The sequence below is a fragment of the Heptranchias perlo genome, unplaced genomic scaffold (genome assembly GCF_035084215.1).
Source record: "Heptranchias perlo isolate sHepPer1 unplaced genomic scaffold, sHepPer1.hap1 HAP1_SCAFFOLD_517, whole genome shotgun sequence".
Taxonomy (NCBI): domain Eukaryota; kingdom Metazoa; phylum Chordata; class Chondrichthyes; order Hexanchiformes; family Hexanchidae; genus Heptranchias; species Heptranchias perlo.
In genome coordinates this window covers 118,448-135,335 of record NW_027139534.1, presented here as the reverse complement: position 1 = coordinate 135,335, position 16,888 = coordinate 118,448, and the positions used below count along the sequence as shown (strand labels likewise).

Sequence of the window (16,888 nt, the reverse complement as noted above, 5' to 3'; positions counted from 1 at the left end):
CCCCCTCTTCCTCTCTCCGCCCCCTCTCTCTCTCCTCCCGCCCCCCTCTCTCCTCTCCTCCCCCTCTCTCCTCTCCTCCCGCCCCCCCTCTCTCCTCTCCTCCCGCCCCCCTCTCTCCTCTCCTCCCGCCCCCTCTCTCCTCTCCTCCCGCCCCCCTCTCTCCTCTCCTCCCCGCCCCCTCTCTCCTCTCCTCCCGCCCCCCTCTCTCCTCTCCTCCCGCCCCCCTCTCTCCTCTCCTCCCCGCCCCCCTCTCTCCTCTCCTCCCGCCCCCCTCTCTCCTCTCCTCCCGCCCCCCTCTCTCCTCTCCTCCCGCCCCCCTCTCTCCTCTCCTCCCCTCCCCTCTCTCCTCTCCTCCCGCCCCCCCTCTCTCCTCTCCTCCCGCCCCCCTCTCTCCTCTCTCCCGCCCCCCCTCTCTCCTCTCCTCCGCCCCCCCTCTCTCCTCTCCTCCCGCCCCCTCTCTCATCCTCTCCTCCCGCCCCCTCTCTCTCTCTCTCCCGCCCCCCCTCTCTCCTCTCCTCCCGCCCCCCTCTCTCCTCTCCTCCCCGCTCCCCCTCTCTCCTCTCCTCCCGCCCCCCTCTCTCCTCTCCTCCCGCCCCCCCTCTCTCCTCTCCTCCCGCCCCCCCTCTCTCCTCTCCTCCCGCCCCCCTCTCTCCTCTCCTCCCCGCCCCCTCTCTCCTCTCCTCCCGCCCCCCCTCTCTCCTCTCCTCCCGCCCCCCCTCTCTCCTCTCCTCCCGCCCCCCTCTCTCCTCTCCTCCCGCCCCCGCCTCTCTCCTCTCCTCCCGCCCCCCTCTCTCCTCTCCTCCCGCCCCCCTCTCTCCTCTCCTCCCGCCCCCCCTCTCTCCTCTCCTCCCGCCCCCCTCTCTCTCTCCTCCCGCCCCCCCTCTCTCCTCTCCTCCCGCCCCCCTCTCTCCTCTCCTCCCGCCCCCCTCTCTCTCTCCTCCGCCCCTCTCTCCTCTCCTCCGCCCCCCCCCTCTCGCCTCTCCTCCCGCCCCCCTCTCTCCTCTCCTCCCGCCCCCCTCTCTCCTCTCCTCCCGCCCCCCTCTCTCCTCTCCTCCCGCCTCCCCTCTCTCCTCTCCTCCCGCCCCCCTCTCTCCTCTCCTCCCGCCCCCCCTCTCTCCTCTCCTCCCGCCCCCCTCTCTCCTCTCCTCCCGCCCCCCTCTCTCCTCTCCTCCCGCCCCCCTCTCTCCTCTCCTCCCGCCCCCCTCTCTCCTCTCCTCCCGCCCCCCCTCTCTCCTCTCCTCCCGCCCCCCTCTCTCCTCTCCTCCCGCCCCCTCTCTCTCCTCTCCTCCCGCCCCCCCTCTCTCCTCTCCTCCCGCCCCCCTCTCTCCTCTCCTCCCTCCCCCTCTCTCCTCTCCTCCCGCCCCCCTCTCTCCTCTCCTCCCGCCCCCCTCTCTCCTCTCCTCCCGCCCCCCCTCTCTCCTCTCCTCCCGCCCCCCCTCTCTCCTCTCCTCCCGCTCCGCCCCTCTCTCCTCTCCTCCCCGCCCCCCTCTCTCCTCTCCTCCCGCCCCCCTCTCTCTCTCCTCCCCTCCCCTCCTCCTCTCCTCCCGCCCCCCCTCTCTCCTCTCCTCCCGCCCCCCTCTCTCCTCTCCTCCCGCCCCCTCTCACCTCTCCTCCCGCCCCCCCTCTCGCCTCTCCTCCCTCCCCCTCTCTCCTCTCCTCCCGCCCCCCTCTCTCCTCTCCTCCCCCTCCCCTCTCTCCTCTCCTCCCGCCTCCCCTCTCTCCTCTCCTCCCGCCCCCCTCTCTCCTCTCCCCCGCCCCCCTCTCTCCTCTCCTCTCGCCCCCCCTCTCTCTCCTCTCCCGCCCCCCTCTCTCCTCTCCTCCCGCCCCCTCTCTCCTCTCCTCCCGCCCCCCCTCTCTCCTCTCCTCCCGCCCCCCTCTCTCCTCTCCTCCCGCCCCCCTCTCTCCTCTCCTCCCGCCCCCCTCTCTCCTCTCCTCCCGCCCCCCTCTCTCCTCTCCTCCGCCCCCCTCTCTCCTCTCCTCCCGCCCACCCTCTCTCCTCTCCTCCCCGCCCCCCTCTCTCCTCTCCTCCCGCCCCCCTCTCTCCTCTCCTCCCGCCCCCCTCTCCTCTCCTCCGCCCCCTCTCTCCTCTCCTCCCGCCCCCCTCTCTCCTCTCCTCCCGCCCCCCTCTCTCCTCCGCCCCCCTCTCTCCTCCCGCCCCCCTCTCTCCTCTCCTCCCCGCCCCCCTCTCTCCTCTCCTCCCCGCCCCCCTCTCTCCTCTCCTCCCGCCCCCCTCTCTCCTCTCCTCCCCCCCCCCTCTCTCCTCTCCTCCCCTCCCCCTCTCTCTCTCCTCCCGCCCCCCTCTCTCCTCTCCTCCCGCCCCCCTCTCTCCTCTCCTCCCGCCCCCCTCTCTCCTCTCCTCCCCGCCCCCCTCTCTCCTCCCGCCCCCTCTCTCTCTCCTCCCCCTCTCTCCTCTCCTCCCGCCCCCCCTCTCTCCTCTCCTCCCGCCCCCCCTCTCTCCTCTCCTCCCGCCCCCCTCTCTCCTCTCCTCCCTCCCCCCTCTCCTCCTCTCCTCCCCTCCCCCTCTCTCCTCTCCTCCCGCCCCCCTCTCTCCTCTCCTCCCGCCCCCCTCTCTCCTCTCCTCCCGCCCCCCTCTCTCCTCTCCTCCCGCCCCCCTCTCTCCTCTCCTCCCGCCCCCCCTCTCTCCTCTCCTCCCGCCCCCCTCTCTCCTCTCCTCCCGCCCCCCTCTCTCCTCTCCTCCCGCCCCCCTCTCTCCTCTCCTCCCGCCCCCCTCTCTCCTCTCCTCCCCTCCCCCCTCTCTCCTCTCCTCCCCTCCCCCTCTCTCCTCTCCTCCCGCCCCCCTCTCTCCTCTCCTCCCGCCCCCCTCTCTCCTCTCCTCCCGCCCCCCTCTCTCCTCTCCTCCCGCCCCCTCTCTCTCCGCCCCCCTCTCTCCTCTCCTCCCCTCTCTCCTCTCTCCCGCCCCCCCTCTCTCCTCTCCTCCCGCCCCCCCTCTCTCCTCTCCTCCCGCCCCCTCTCTCTCTCTCCCTCCCCCTCTCTCCTCTCTCCTCCCCCTCTCTCCTCCCTCCGCCCCTCTCTCCTCTCCTCCCGCCCCCCTCTCTCCTCTCCCGCCCCCCTCTCTCCTCCCGCCCCCCTCTCTCCTCTCCTCCCGCCCCCTCTCTCCTCTCCTCCCGCCCCCCTCTCTCCTCTCCTCCCGCCCCCTCTCTCCTCTCCTCCCGCCCCCCTCTCTCCTCTCCTCCCGCCCCCCCTCTCTCCTCTCCTCCCGCCCCCCTCTCTCCTCTCCTCCCCCCTCTCGCTCTCCGCCCCCCTCTCTCTCTCCTCCCCCTCTCCTCTCTCCCGCCCCTCTCTCTCTCTCCCGCCCCCCTCTCTCCTCTCCTCCCGCCCCCCTCTCTCCTCTCCTCCCGCCCCCCTCTCTCCTCTCCTCCCGCCCCCCTCTCTCCTCTCCTCCCGCCCCCCTCTCTCCTCTCCTCCCGCCCCCCTCTCTCCTCTCCTCCCGCCCCCCTCTCTCCTCTCCTCCCGCCCCCCCTCTCTCCTCTCCTCCGCCCCCCTCTCTCCTCTCCTCCCGCCCCCCTCTCTCCTCTCCTCCCGCCCCCCTCTCTCCTCTCCTCCCGCCCCCCTCTCTCCTCTCTCCTCCCGCCCCCCTCTCTCCTCTCCTCCCGCCCCCCTCTCTCCTCTCCTCCCGCCCCCCTCTCTCCTCTCCTCCCGCCCCTCTCTCTCTCCTCCCGCCCCCTCTCTCCTCTCCTCCCGCCCCCCTCTCCTCCTCTCCTCCCGCCCCCCTCTCTCCTCTCCTCCGCCCCCCTCTCTCCTCTCTCCCGCCCCCCTCTCTCCTCTCCTCCCGCCCCCCTCTCTCCTCTCCTCCCGCCCCCCTCTCTCCTCTCCTCCCGCCCCCCTCTCTCCTCTCCTCCCGCCCCCCTCTCTCCTCTCCTCCCGCCCCCCTCTCTCCTCTCCTCCCGCCCCCCTCTCTCCTCTCCTCCCGCCCCCCTCTCTCCTCTCCTCCCGCCCCCCTCTCTCCTCTCCTCCCGCCCCCCTCTCTCCTCTCCTCCCGCCCCCTCTCTCCTCTCCTCCCGCCCCCCTCTCTCCTCTCCTCCCGCCCTCCCTCTCTCTCCTCTCCTCCCGCCCCCCTCTCTCCTCTCCTCCCGCCCCCCTCTCTCCTCTCCTCCCGCCCCCCTCTCTCCTCTCCTCCCGCCCCCCTCTCTCCTCTCCTCCCGCCCCCCTCTCTCACTCTCCTCCCGCCCCCCTCTCTCCTCTCCTCCCGCCCCCCTCTCTCCTCTCCTCCCGCCCCCCTCTCTCCTCTCCTCCCGCCCCCCTCTCTCCTCTCCTCCCGCCCCCCTCTCTCCTCTCCTCCCGCCCCCCTCTCTCCTCTCCTCTCCGCCCCCCTCTCTCCTCTCCTCCCGCCCCCCTCTCTCCTCTCCTCCCGCCCCCTCTCTCCTCTCCTCTCGCCCCCCCTCTCTCCTCTCCTCCCGCCCCCCTCTCTCCTCTCCTCCCGCCCCCTCTCTCCTCTCCTCCCGCCCCCCCTCTCTCCTCTCCTCCCGCCCCCCTCTCTCCTCTCCTCCCGCCCCCCTCTCTCCTCTCCTCCCGCCCCCCCTCTCTCCTCTCCTCCGCCCCTCTCTCCTCTCCTCCCGCCCCCCTCTCTCCTCTCCTCCCGCCACCCTCTCTCCTCCTCCTCCTCCCGCCCCCCTCTCTCCTCTCCTCCGCCCCCCCTCTCTCCTCTCCTCCCGCCCCCCTCTCTCCTCTCCTCCCCGCCCCCCTCTCTCCTCCCGCCCCCCCTCTCTCCTCCCGCCCCCCCTCTCTCCTCCCCGCCCCCCTCTCTCCTCTCCTCTCCTCCCCCTCTCTCCTCTCCTCCCGCCCCCCCTCTCTCCTCTCCTCCCGCCCCCCTCTCTCCTCTCCTCCCCCTCCCCCCTCTCTCCTCTCCTCCCCTCCCCCTCTCTCCTCTCCTCCCGCCCCCCTCTCTCCTCTCCTCCCGCCCCCCCTCTCTCCTCTCCTCCCGCCCCCCCTCTCTCCTCTCCTCCCGCCCCCCCTCTCTCCTCTCCTCCCGCCCCCCCCTCTCTCCTCTCCTCCCGTCCCCCTCTCTCCTCTCCTCCCGTCCCCCTCTCTCCTCTCCTCCCGTCCCCCTCTCTCCTCTCCTCCCGTCCCCCTCTCTCCTCTCCTCCCGCCCCCCTCTCTCCTCTCCTCCCGCCCCCCTCTCTCCTCTCCTCCCGCCCCCCTCTCTCCTCTCCTCCCGGCCCCCCTCTCTCCTCTCCTCCCGCCCCCCTCTCTCCTCTCCTCCCGCCCCCCCCTCTCTCCTCTCCTCCCGCCCCCCTCTCTCCTCTCCTCCCGCCCCCCCTCTCTCCTCTCCTCCCACCCCCCTCTCTCCTCTCCTCCCGCCCCCCCTCTCGCCCTCTCCTCCCCGCCCCCCCTCTCGCCTCTCCTCCCGCCCCCCTCTCGCCTCTCCTCCCGCCCCCCCTCTCTCCTCTCCTCCCGCCCCCCCCTCTCTCCTCTCCTCCCGCCCCCCCTCTCTCCTCTCCTCCCGCCCCCCTCTCTCCTCTCCTCCCGCCCCCCTCTCTCCTCTCCTCCCGCCCCCCTCTCTCCTCTCCTCCCGCCCCCCTCTCTCCTCTCCTCTCCGCCCCCCCTCTCTCCTCTCCTCCCGCCCCCCTCTCGCCTCTCCTCCCCCTCCCCCTCTCTCCTCTCCTCCCGCCCCCCTCTCTCCTCTCCTCCCGCCCCCCTCTCTCCTCTCCTCCCGCCCCCCTCTCTCCTCTCCTCCCGCCCCCCTCTCTCCTCTCCTCCCGCCCCCCTCTCTCCTCTCCTCCCGCCCCCCTCTCTCCTCTCCTCTCCGCCCCCCTCTCTCCTCTCCTCCCGCCCCCCTCTCTCCTCTCCTCCCGCCCCCCTCTCGCCTCTCCTCCCGCCCCCTCTCTCCTCTCCTCCCGCCCCCCTCTCTCCTCTCCTCCCGCCCCCCCTCTCTCCTCTCCTCCCGCCCCCTCTCTCCTCTCCTCCCGCCCCCCTCTCTCCTCTCCTCCCGCCCCCCTCTCGCCTCTCCTCCCGCCCCCCTCTCGCCTCTCCTCCCGCCCCCCTCTCGCCTCTCCTCCGCCCCCCCTCTCGCCTCTCCTCCCGCCCCCCTCTCGCCCTCTCCTCCCGCCCCCTCTCGCCTCTCCTCCCGCCCCCCTCTCGCCTCTCCTCCCCGCCCCCCCTCTCGCCTCTCCTCCCGCCCCCCTCTCGCCTCTCCTCCCGCCCCCCTCTCTCCTCTCCTCCCCTCCCCCCTCTCGCCTCTCTCCCGCCCTCCTCTCGCCTCTCCTCCCTCCCTCCTCCCCCTTCCCCTTCCCCCCCGACAGTACTACGATATCTCCGCCAAGAGTAACTACAACTTTGAAAAGCCGTTCCTCTGGCTGGCCCGGAAGATGATCGGTGACCCCAACCTGGAGTTTGTGGCCATGCCAGCCCTGGCACCGCCCGAGGTGCAGATGGACCCACAGCTGGCAGAGCGCTACGAGCAGGAACTCACAGTAAGTTCACCGAACAGGGTCTCTCTCTGTGATATACAGTCTCTGGTCCCTATCCCCAATGATACAGGGTCTCTCACTGTGATATACAGTCTCTGGTCCCTATCCTCAGTGATACAGGGTCTCTCACTGTGATATACAGTCTCTGGTCCCTATCCCCAGTGATACAGGGTCTCTCTCTGTGATATACAGTCTCTGGTCCCTATCCCCAGTGATACAGGATCTCTCTCTGTGATATACAGTCTCTGGTCCCTATCCCCAGTGATACAGGGTCTCTCACTGTGATATACAGTCTCTGGTCCCTATCCCCAGTGATACAGGGTCTCTCTCTGTGATACAGTCTCTGGTCCCTATCCCCAGTGACACAGGGTCTCTCTCTGTGATATACAGTCTCTGGTCCCTATCCCCAGTGATACAGGGTCTCTCTCTGTGATACAGTCTCTGGTCCCTATCCCCAGTGACACAGGGTCTCTCTCTGTGATATACAGTCTCTGGTCCCTATCCCCAGTGATACAGGATCTCTCTCTGTGATATACAGTCTCTGGTCTCTATCCCCAGTGATACAGGGTCTCTCACTGTGATATACAGTCTCTGGTCTCTATCCCCAGTGATACAGGGTCTCTCACTGTGATATACAGTCTCTGGTCCCTATCCCCAGTGATACAGGGTCTCTCACTGTGATATACAGTCTCTGGTCCCTATCCCCAGTGATACAGTCTCTGGTCCCTATCCGCAGTGATACAGGGTCTCTCACTGTGATATACAGTCTCTGGTCCCTATCCCCAGTGATACAGGGTCTCTCACTGTGATATACAGTCTCTGGTCCCTATCCCCAGTGATACAGGGTCTCTCACTGTGATATACAGTCTCTGGTCCCTATCCCCAGTGATACAGGGTCTCTCTCTGTGATATACAGTCTCTGGTCCCTATCCCCAGTGATACAGGGTCTCTCACTGTGATATACAGTCTCTGGTCCCTATCCCCAGTGATACAGGGTCTCTCTCTGTGATATACAGTCTCTGGTCCCTATCCCCAGTGATACAGGGTCTCTCTCTGTGATATACAGTCTCTGGTCCCTATCCCCAGTGATACAGGGTCTCTCACTGTGATATACAGTCTCTGGTCCCTATCCCCAGTGATGCAGGGTCTCTCACTGTGATATACAGTCTCTGGTCCCTATCCCCAGTGATACAGGGTCTCTCACTGTGATATACAGTCTCTGGTCCCTATCCCCAGTGATACAGGGTCTCTCACTGTGATATACAGTCTCTGGTCCCTATCCCCAGTGATACAGGGTCTCTCACTGTGATATACAGTCTCTGGTCCCTATCCCCAGTGATACAGGGTCTCTCTCTGTGATATACAGTCTCTGGTCCCTATCCCCAGTGATACAGGGTCTCTCTCTGTGATGTACAGTCTCTGGTCCCTATCCCCAGTGATACAGGGTCTCTCTCTGTGATATACAGTCTCTGGTCCCTATCCCCAGTGATACAGGGTCTCTCACTGTGATATACAGTCTCTGGTCCCTATCCCCAGTGATACAGTCTCTGGTCCCTATCCCCAGTGATACAGGGTCTCTCACTGTGATATACAGTCTCTGGTCCCTATCCCCAGTGATACAGGGTCTCTCTCTGTGATATACAGTCTCTGGTCCCTATCCCCAGTGATACAGGGTCTCTCACTGTGATATACAGTCTCTGGTCCCTATCCCCAGTGATACAGGGTCTCTCACTGTGATATACAGTCTCTGGTCCCTATCCCCAGTGATACAGGGTCTCTCTCTGTGATATACAGTCTCTGGTCCCGATCCCCAGTGATACAGGGTCTCTCTCTGTGATATACAGTCTCTGGTCCCTATCCCCAGTGATACAGGGTCTCTCACTGTGATATACAGTCTCTGGTCCCTATCCCCAGTGATACAGGGTCTCTCACTGTGATATACAGTCTCTGGTCCCTATCCCCAGTGATACAGGGTCTCTCACTGAGATATACAGTCTCTGGTCCCTATCCCCAGTGATACAGGGTCTCTCTCTGTGATATACAGTCTCTGGTCCCTATCCCCAGTGATACAGGGTCTCTCTCTGTGATGTACAGTCTCTGGTCCCTATCCCCAGTGATACAGGGTCTCTCTCTGTGATATACAGTCTCTGGTCCCTATCCCCAGTGATACAGGGTCTCTCACTGTGATATACAGTCTCTGGTCCCTATCCCCAGTGATACAGTCTCTGGTCCCTATCCCCAGTGATACAGGGTCTCTCACTGTGATATACAGTCTCTGGTCCCTATCCCCAGTGATACAGGGTCTCTCTCTGTGATATACAGTCTCTGGTCCCTATCCCCAGTGATACAGGGTCTCTCACTGTGATATACAGTCTCTGGTCCCTATCCCCAGTGATACAGGGTCTCTCACTGTGATATACAGTCTCTGGTCCCTATCCCCAGTGATACAGGGTCTCTCTCTGTGATATACAGTCTCTGGTCCCGATCCCCAGTGATACAGGGTCTCTCTCTGTGATATACAGTCTCTGGTCCCTATCCCCAGTGATACAGGGTCTCTCACTGTGATATACAGTCTCTGGTCCCTATCCCCAGTGATACAGGGTCTCTCACTGTGATATACAGTCTCTGGTCCCTATCCCCAGTGATACAGGGTCTCTCACTGAGATATACAGTCTCTGGTCCCTATCCCCAGTGATACAGGGTCTCTCACTGAGATATACAGTCTCTGGTCCCTATCCCCAGTGATACAGGGTCTCTCACTGTGATATACAGTCTCTGGTCCCTATCCCCAGTGATACAGGGTCTCTCACTGAGATGCACGGCCTCCCATGAGCTGTGCGTTGGAGCAGCCGGCAGTATAACTAACCTCCCTCTCTCTCTCTCTCCCTGACAGATTGCTTCCTTTGCCCCCCTCCCAGACGAGGACGATGATCTGTGAGGCGGGAGGGAGGGAGGGCCTCTCGAGCCTCTGGGCCATCCAGCGGGTCTAGTTTTATAGACTTACCGCATCGAGGAGACGTTTCCATTCCACCCCTCCTCCTCCTCCTCCTGCTCTCCCCCTCGCCGTCGCTGCCTGGCGCTCTGGAGGAATGCTCCCCACCCCTCCCATCGCCCTCCCTCCTCTTCCCGTGCGACTCGGCTGAACCAGGAGCGGAAGATTCTGGCACGTGGGGGAGGGGAGAGGGGTCTTTCGTGGGGTTGTTGGTTTATCTGCAGCAAGTGTTGGCGAACTTTTTACATGAACTTTGATTAATAAAAGGGTGAAAAAAAAAACTGATTTGCAATCGAACAAAACACCGCAGAGTGGCCCGAGAGAGGGCGCGGGCAGGGTCGTGAACCTGGCGACGGGCTCGGTCGGCGACCCGCCTCGGGGGGTTAGCGTCCGCCCTGGGTCAAATTTTGACAAGCGCCCTCGTGTCAGCTCCCTCAAACCCTCCTCCACCCACGTCTCTCTGCTCTTCGCGCCGGCCTTCGACCCCTCTCCTCCTGCCTCGGCCCGCGCCTGCCGCCCCCAAGCTTCACGGCCGATGGGAGCGCTTCGGTTTTTTTCCGAGGCGTGGTAACACGGCAGCCGATTTGTGCACAGCAAGATCCCACATCGGCGATCGATGAATGTGTGGTATTGTCCCCGAAAGACTGCCCGGCTGATTTAACAGGGTTGGCGCATCTCTGCATTCTTCCCCCCACCTCCACCTTTGAGAGAGCTCTCCCATTAGCCCCGCTCCCGTGGGCGCCACAGAAGGAGGCCATTCGTCCCGTCGTGCCTGCGCCAGCTCCTCCGACGGCGGGCAGCGGAGGGGTCCTCGAGGGCGTCTCGTCCTCTCGGGTTCCGACAAGCCGAGGCTGGCGGCGTCTCCGGATGGACACTGGGGCCCGTTTGTCGGGGGGTGGGGGTAGTGGTGTGTTCTCCCTCGCCCATGAGAATGGGGAGCAAACCTCGAATTTGTGTGGGTACTGGAACTAGGGAGCGTGTGTAAAGAGATAAACCCCACCTGGTTAATGGGTGCGATTAGGGAGCGTGTGCAAAGAGATGAACCCCACCCGGTGAAAGGGTGCGACTAGGGAGCGTGTGTAAAGAGATAAACCCCACCCGGTGCAAGGGTGCGACCAGGGAGCGTGTGTAAAAAGATAAACCCCACCCGGTGCAAGGGTGCGACTTGGGAGCGTGTGTAAAGAGATAAACCTCACCCGTTGAAAGGGTGCGACGAGGGGGCGTGTGTAAAAAGATAAACCCCACCCGTTGAAAGGGTGCGACCAGGGAGTGTGTGTAAAAAGATAAACCCCACCTGGTGAAAGGGTGCGACTTGGGAGCGTGTGTAAAGAGATAAACCTCACCCGTTGAAAGGGTGCGACGAGGGGGCGTGTGTAAAAAGATAAACCCCACCCGTTGAAAGGGTGCGACCAGGGAGTGTGTGTAAAAAGATAAACCCCACCCGGTGAAAGGGTGCGACTAGGGAGCGTGTGCAAAGAGATAAACCTAACCCGGTGAAAGGGTGCGACTAGGGAGCGTGTGTAAAAAGATAAACCCCACCTGGTGAAAGGATGCGACCAGGGGGCGTGTGTAAAGAGATAAACCTCACCCGTTGAAAGGGTGCGACGAGGGGGCGTGTGTAAAAAGATAAACCCCACCCGTTGAAAGGGTGCGACCAGGGAGTGTGTGTAAAAAGATAAACCCCACCCGGTGAAAGGGTGCGACCAGGGAGCGTGTGTAAAAAGATAAACCCCACCTGGTGAAAGGGTGCGACTTGGGAGCGTGTGTAAAGAGATAAACCTCACCCGTTGAAAGGGTGCGACGAGGGGGCGTGTGTAAAAAGATAAACCCCACCCGTTGAAAGGGTGCGACCAGGGAGTGTGTGTAAAAAGATAAACCCCACCCGGTGAAAGGGTGCGACTAGGGAGCGTGTGCAAAGAGATAAACCTAACCCGGTGAAAGGGTGCGACTAGGGAGCGTGTGTAAAAAGATAAACCCCACCTGGTGAAAGGATGCGACCAGGGGGCGTGTGTAAAGAGATAAACCTCACCCGTTGAAAGGGTGCGACGAGGGGGCGTGTGTAAAAAGATAAACCCCACCCGTTGAAAGGGTGCGACCAGGGAGTGTGTGTAAAAAGATAAACCCCACCCGGTGAAAGGGTGCGACTAGGGAGCGTGTGTAAAGAGATAAACCCCACCCGGTGAAAGGGTGCGACTAGGGAGCGTGTGTAAAAAGATAAACCCCACCTGGTGAAAGGATGCGACTAGGGAGCGTGTGTAAAGAGATAAACCCCACCTGGTGAAAGGGTGCAACGAGGGGGCGTCTGTAAAGAGATAAACCTCACCTGGTGAAAGGGTGTGACGAGGGGGCGTGTGTAAAGAGATAAACCCCACCCGGTGAAAGGGTGCGACTAGGGAGCGTGTGTAAAGAGATAAACCTCACCCGGTGAAAGGGTGCGACTAGGGAGCGTGTGTAAAGAGATAAACCCCACCCGGTGAAAGGGTGCGACCAGGGAGCGTGTGTAAAAAGATAAACCCCACCCGGTGAAAGGGTGCGACCAGGGAGCGTGTGTAAAAAGATAAACCCCACCTGGTGAAAGGATGCGACTAGGGAGCGTGTGTAAAGAGATAAACCCCACCCGGTGAAAGGGTGCGACCAGGGAGTGTGTGTAAAAAGATAAACCCCACCTGGTGAAAGGGTGCGACCAGGGAGTGTGTGTAAAGAGATAAACCCCACCCGGTGAAAGGGTGCGACCAGGGAGCGTGTGTAAAAAGATAAACCCCACCCGGTGAAAGGGTGCGACCAGGGAGCGTGTGTAAAAAGATAAACCCCACCTGGTGAAAGGATGCGACTAGGGAGCGTGTGTAAAGAGATAAACCCCACCTGGTGAAAGGGTGCAACGAGGGGGCGTCTGTAAAGAGATAAACCTCACCTGGTGAAAGGGTGCGACCAGGGAGCGTGTGTAAAAAGATAAACCCCACCTGGTGAAAGGATGCGACTAGGGAGCGTGTGTAAAGAGATATACCCCACCTGGTGAAAGGGTGCAACGAGGGGGCGTCTGTAAAGAGATAAACCTCACCTGGTGAAAGGGTGCGACTAGGGAGCGTGTGTAAAGAGATAAACCCCACCTGGTGAAAGGGTGCGACCAGGGAGCGTGTGTAAAGAGATAAACCCCACCTGGTGAAAGGGTGCGACTAGGGAGCATGTGTAAAAAGATAAACCCCACCTGGTGAAAGGGTGCGACTAGGGAGCGTGTGTAAAGAGATAAACCCAACCCGTTGAAAGGGTGCGACCAGGGAGTGTGTGTAAAAAGATAAACCCAACCCGTTGAAAGGGTGCGACCAGGGAGTGTGTGTAAAAAGATAAACCCCACCTGGTGAAAGGGTGCGACTTGGGAGCGTGTGTAAAAAGATGAACCCCACCAGGTGAAAGGGTGCGACTAGGGAGCGTGTGTAAAAAGATAAACCCCACCTGGTGAAAGGATGCGACTAGGGAGCGTGTGTAAAGAGATAAACCCCACCCGGTGAAAGGGTGCGACTAGGGAGCGTGTGTAAAAAGATAAACCCCACCTGGTGAAAGGATGCGACGAGGGAGCGTGTGTAAAGAGATAAACCCCACCTGGTGAAAGGATGCGACGAGGGAGCGTGTGTAAAGAGATAAACCCCACCCGGTGAAAGGGTGTGACGAGGGGGCGTGTGTAAAGAGATAAACCCCACCCGGTGAAAGGGTGCGACCAGGGAGTGTGTGTAAAAAGATAAACCCCACCCGGTGAAAGGGTGCGACTAGGGAGCGTGTGTAAAGAGATAAACCCCACCCGGTGAAAGGGTGCGACTAGGGAGTGTGTGTAAAAAGATAAACCCCACCTGGTGAAAGGATGCGACGAGGGAGCGTGTGTAAAGAGATAAACCCCACCTGGTGAAAGGGTGCAACGAGGGGGCGTCTGTAAAGAGATAAACCTCACCTGGTGAAAGGGTGTGACGAGGGGGCGTGTGTAAAGAGATAAACCCCACCCGGTGAAAGGGTGCGACTAGGGAGCGTGTGTAAAGAGATAAACCTCACCCGGTGAAAGGGTGCGACTAGGGAGCGTGTGTAAAGAGATAAACCCCACCCGGTGAAAGGGTGCGACCAGGGAGCGTGTGTAAAAAGATAAACCCCACCCGGTGAAAGGGTGCGACCAGGGAGCGTGTGTAAAAAGATAAACCCCACCTGGTGAAAGGATGCGACTAGGGAGCGTGTGTAAAGAGATAAACCCCACCCGGTGAAAGGGTGCGACCAGGGAGTGTGTGTAAAAAGATAAACCCCACCTGGTGAAAGGGTGCGACCAGGGAGTGTGTGTAAAGAGATAAACCCCACCCGGTGAAAGGGTGCGACCAGGGAGCGTGTGTAAAAAGATAAACCCCACCCGGTGAAAGGGTGCGACCAGGGAGCGTGTGTAAAAAGATAAACCCCACCTGGTGAAAGGATGCGACTAGGGAGCGTGTGTAAAAAGATAAACCCCACCTGGTGAAAGGATGCGACTAGGGAGCGTGTGTAAAGAGATAAACCCCACCCGGTGAAAGGGTGCGACTAGGGAGCGTGTGTAAAAAGATAAACCCCACCTGGTGAAAGGATGCGACGAGGGAGCGTGTGTAAAGAGATAAACCCCACCCGGTGAAAGGGTGTGACGAGGGGGCGTGTGTAAAGAGATAAACCCCACCCGGTGAAAGGGTGCGACTAGGGAGCGTGTGTAAAGAGATAAACCTCACCCGGTGAAAGGGTGCGACTAGGGAGCGTGTGTAAAGAGATAAACCCCACCTGGTGAAAGGGTGCGACTAGGGAGCGTGTGTAAAAAGATGAACCCCACCAGGTGAAAGGGTGCAACTAGGGAATGTGTGTAAAAAGATAAACCTTACCCGGTGAAAGGGTGCGACTAGGGAGCGTGTGTAAAGAGATAAACCCCACCCGGTGAAAGGGTGCGACTAGGGAGCGTGTGTAAAGAGATAAACCCACCTGGTGAAAGGGTGCGACCAGGGAACATGTAAAAAAAGATAAACCCCACCTGGTGAAAGGGTGCGACCAGGGAGCGTGTGTAAAGAGATAAACCCCACCCGGTGGAAGGGTGCGACGAGGGGGCGTGTGTAAAAAGATAAACCCCACCCGTTGAAAGGGTGCGACCAGGGAACGTGTGTAAAAGGGTGAGACACCGGGTGGAACCAGGGAGCGTGTGTAAAAGGGTGAGACAACGGGTGGAACCGGGGGAGCGTGTGTAAAAGGGTGAGACACCGTGTGGAACCGGGGAGCGTGTGTAAAAGGGTGAGACACCGGGTGGAACCGGGGAGCGTGTGTAAAAGGGTAAAACACCGGGTGGAACCGGGGAGCGTGTGTAAAAGGGTGAGACACCGGGTGGAACCGGGGAGCGTGTGCAAAAGGGTAAAATACCGGGTGGAACCGGGGAGCGTGTGTAAAAGGGTGAGACACGGGGTGGAACCGGGGAGAGTGTGTAAAAGGGTGAGACACCGGGTGGAACCGGGGAGCGTGTGTAAAAGGGTAAAACACCGGGTGGAACCGGGGAGCGTGTGCAAAAGGGTGAGACACCGGGTGGAACCGGGGAGCGTGTGTAAAAGGGTGAGAAACCGGGTGGAACCGGGGAACGTGCGTAAAAGGGTGAGACACCGGGTGGAACCGGGGAGCGTGTGTAAAAGGGTAAAACACCGGGTGGAACCGGGGAGCGTGTGTAAAAGGGTGAGACACCGGGTGGAACCGGGGAGCGTGTGTAAAAGGTTGAGACACCCGGTGGAACCGGGGAGCGTGTGTAAAAGGGTGAGACACCGGGTGGAACCGGGGAGCGTGTGAAAAAGGGTAAAACACCGGGTGGAACCTGGGAGCGTGTGTAAAAGGGTGAGACACCGGGTGGAACCGGGGAGCGTGTGTAAAATGGTGAGACACCGCGTGGAACCGGGGAGCGTGTGTAAAAGGGTGAGACACCGGGTGGAACCGGGGAGCGTGTGTAAAAGGGTAAAACAGCGGGTGGAACCGGGGAGCGTGTGTAAAAGGGTAAAACAGCGGGTGGAACCTGGGAGCGTGTGCAAAAGGGTAAAACACCGGGTGGAACCGGGGAGCGTGTGTAAAAGGGTGAGACACCGGGTGGAACCGGGGAGCGTGTGAAAAAGGGTAAAACACTGGGTGGAACCGGGGAGCGTGTGTAAAAGGGTAAAACACCGGGTGGAACCGGGGAGCGTGTGTAAAAGGGTGAGACACCGGGTGGACCCGGGGAGCGTGTGTAAAAGGGTAAAACACCGGGTGGAACCGGGGAGCGTGTGTAAAAGGGTGAGACACCGGGTGGAACCGGGGAGCGTGTGAAAAAGGGTAAAACACTGGGTGGAACCGGGGAGCGTGTGTAAAAGGGTAAGACACCGGGTGGAACCGGGGAGCGTGTGTAAAAGGGTAAAACACCGGGTGGAACCGGGGAGCGTGTGTAAAAGGGTGAGACACCGGGTGGAACCGGGGAGCGTGTGAAAAAGGGTAAAACACTGGGTGGAACCGGGGAGCGTGTGTAAAAGGGTGAGACACCGGGTGGAACCGGGGAGCGTGTGTAAAAGGGTGAGACACCGGGTGGAACGGGGGAGCGTGTGTAAAAGGGTGAGACACCGGGTGGAACCGGGGAGCGTGTGTAAAAGGGTGAGACACCGGGTGGAACCGGGGAGCGTGTGTAAAAGGGTGAGACACCGGGTGGAACCGGGGAGCGTGTGTAAAAGGGTGAGACACCGGGTGGAACCGGGGATCGTGTGTAAAAGGGTGAGACACCGGGGTGGAACCGGGGAGCGTGTATAAAAGGGTAAAACACCGGGGTGGAACCGGGGAGCGTGTATAAAAGGGTGAGACACCGGGTGGAACCGGGGAGCGTGTGTAAAAGGGTGAGACACCGGGTGGAACCAGGGAGCGTGTGTAAAAGGGTAAAACACCGGGTGGAACCGGGGAGCGTGTGTAAAAGGGTAAAACACCGGGTGGAACCGGGGAGCGTGTGTAAAAGGGTGAGACACCGGGTGGAACCGGGGAGCGTGTGTAAAAGGGTAAAACACCGGGTGGAACCGGGGAGCGTGTGTAAAAGGGTGAGACACCGGGTGGAACCGGGGAGCGTGTGTAAAAGGGTGAGACACCGGGTGGAACCGGTGAGCGTGTGTAAAAGGGTGAGACAGCGGGTGGAACCGGGGAGCGTGCGGAAAAGGGTGAGACACCGAGTGGAACCGGGGAGCGTGTGTAAAAGGGTGAGACACCGGGTGGAACCGGGGAGCGTGTGTAAAAGGGTGAGACACCGGGTGGAACCGGGGAGCGTGTGTAAAAGGGTGAGACAGCGGGTGGAACCGGGGAGCGTGTGTAAAAGGGTGAGACACCGGGTGGAACCGGGGAGCGTGTGTAAAAGGGTAAAACACCGGGTGGAACCGGGGAGCGTGTGTAAAAGGGTGAGACAGCGGGTGGAACCGGGGAGCGTGCGGAAAAGGGTAAAACACCG

General features: G+C 61.7%; 1 protein-coding gene across 1 annotated transcript in view; it reads left to right on the top strand.

Moving 5' to 3' along the window:
- Nucleotides 1–9,709, top strand: part of LOC137314509 (GTP-binding nuclear protein Ran-like) — a 37,534-nt gene extending 27,825 nt beyond the window's left edge. Inside the window, exons 6-7 of the mRNA XM_067979822.1 lie at nt 6,261–6,431; nt 9,322–9,709. Of these exons, the coding sequence (XP_067835923.1) occupies nt 6,261–6,431; nt 9,322–9,366 (216 nt within the window). The 3' untranslated portion in view covers nt 9,367–9,709. The remainder of the gene's footprint in view (nt 1–6,260; nt 6,432–9,321) is intronic.
- Nucleotides 9,710–16,888: the final 7,179 nt, after the last annotated feature.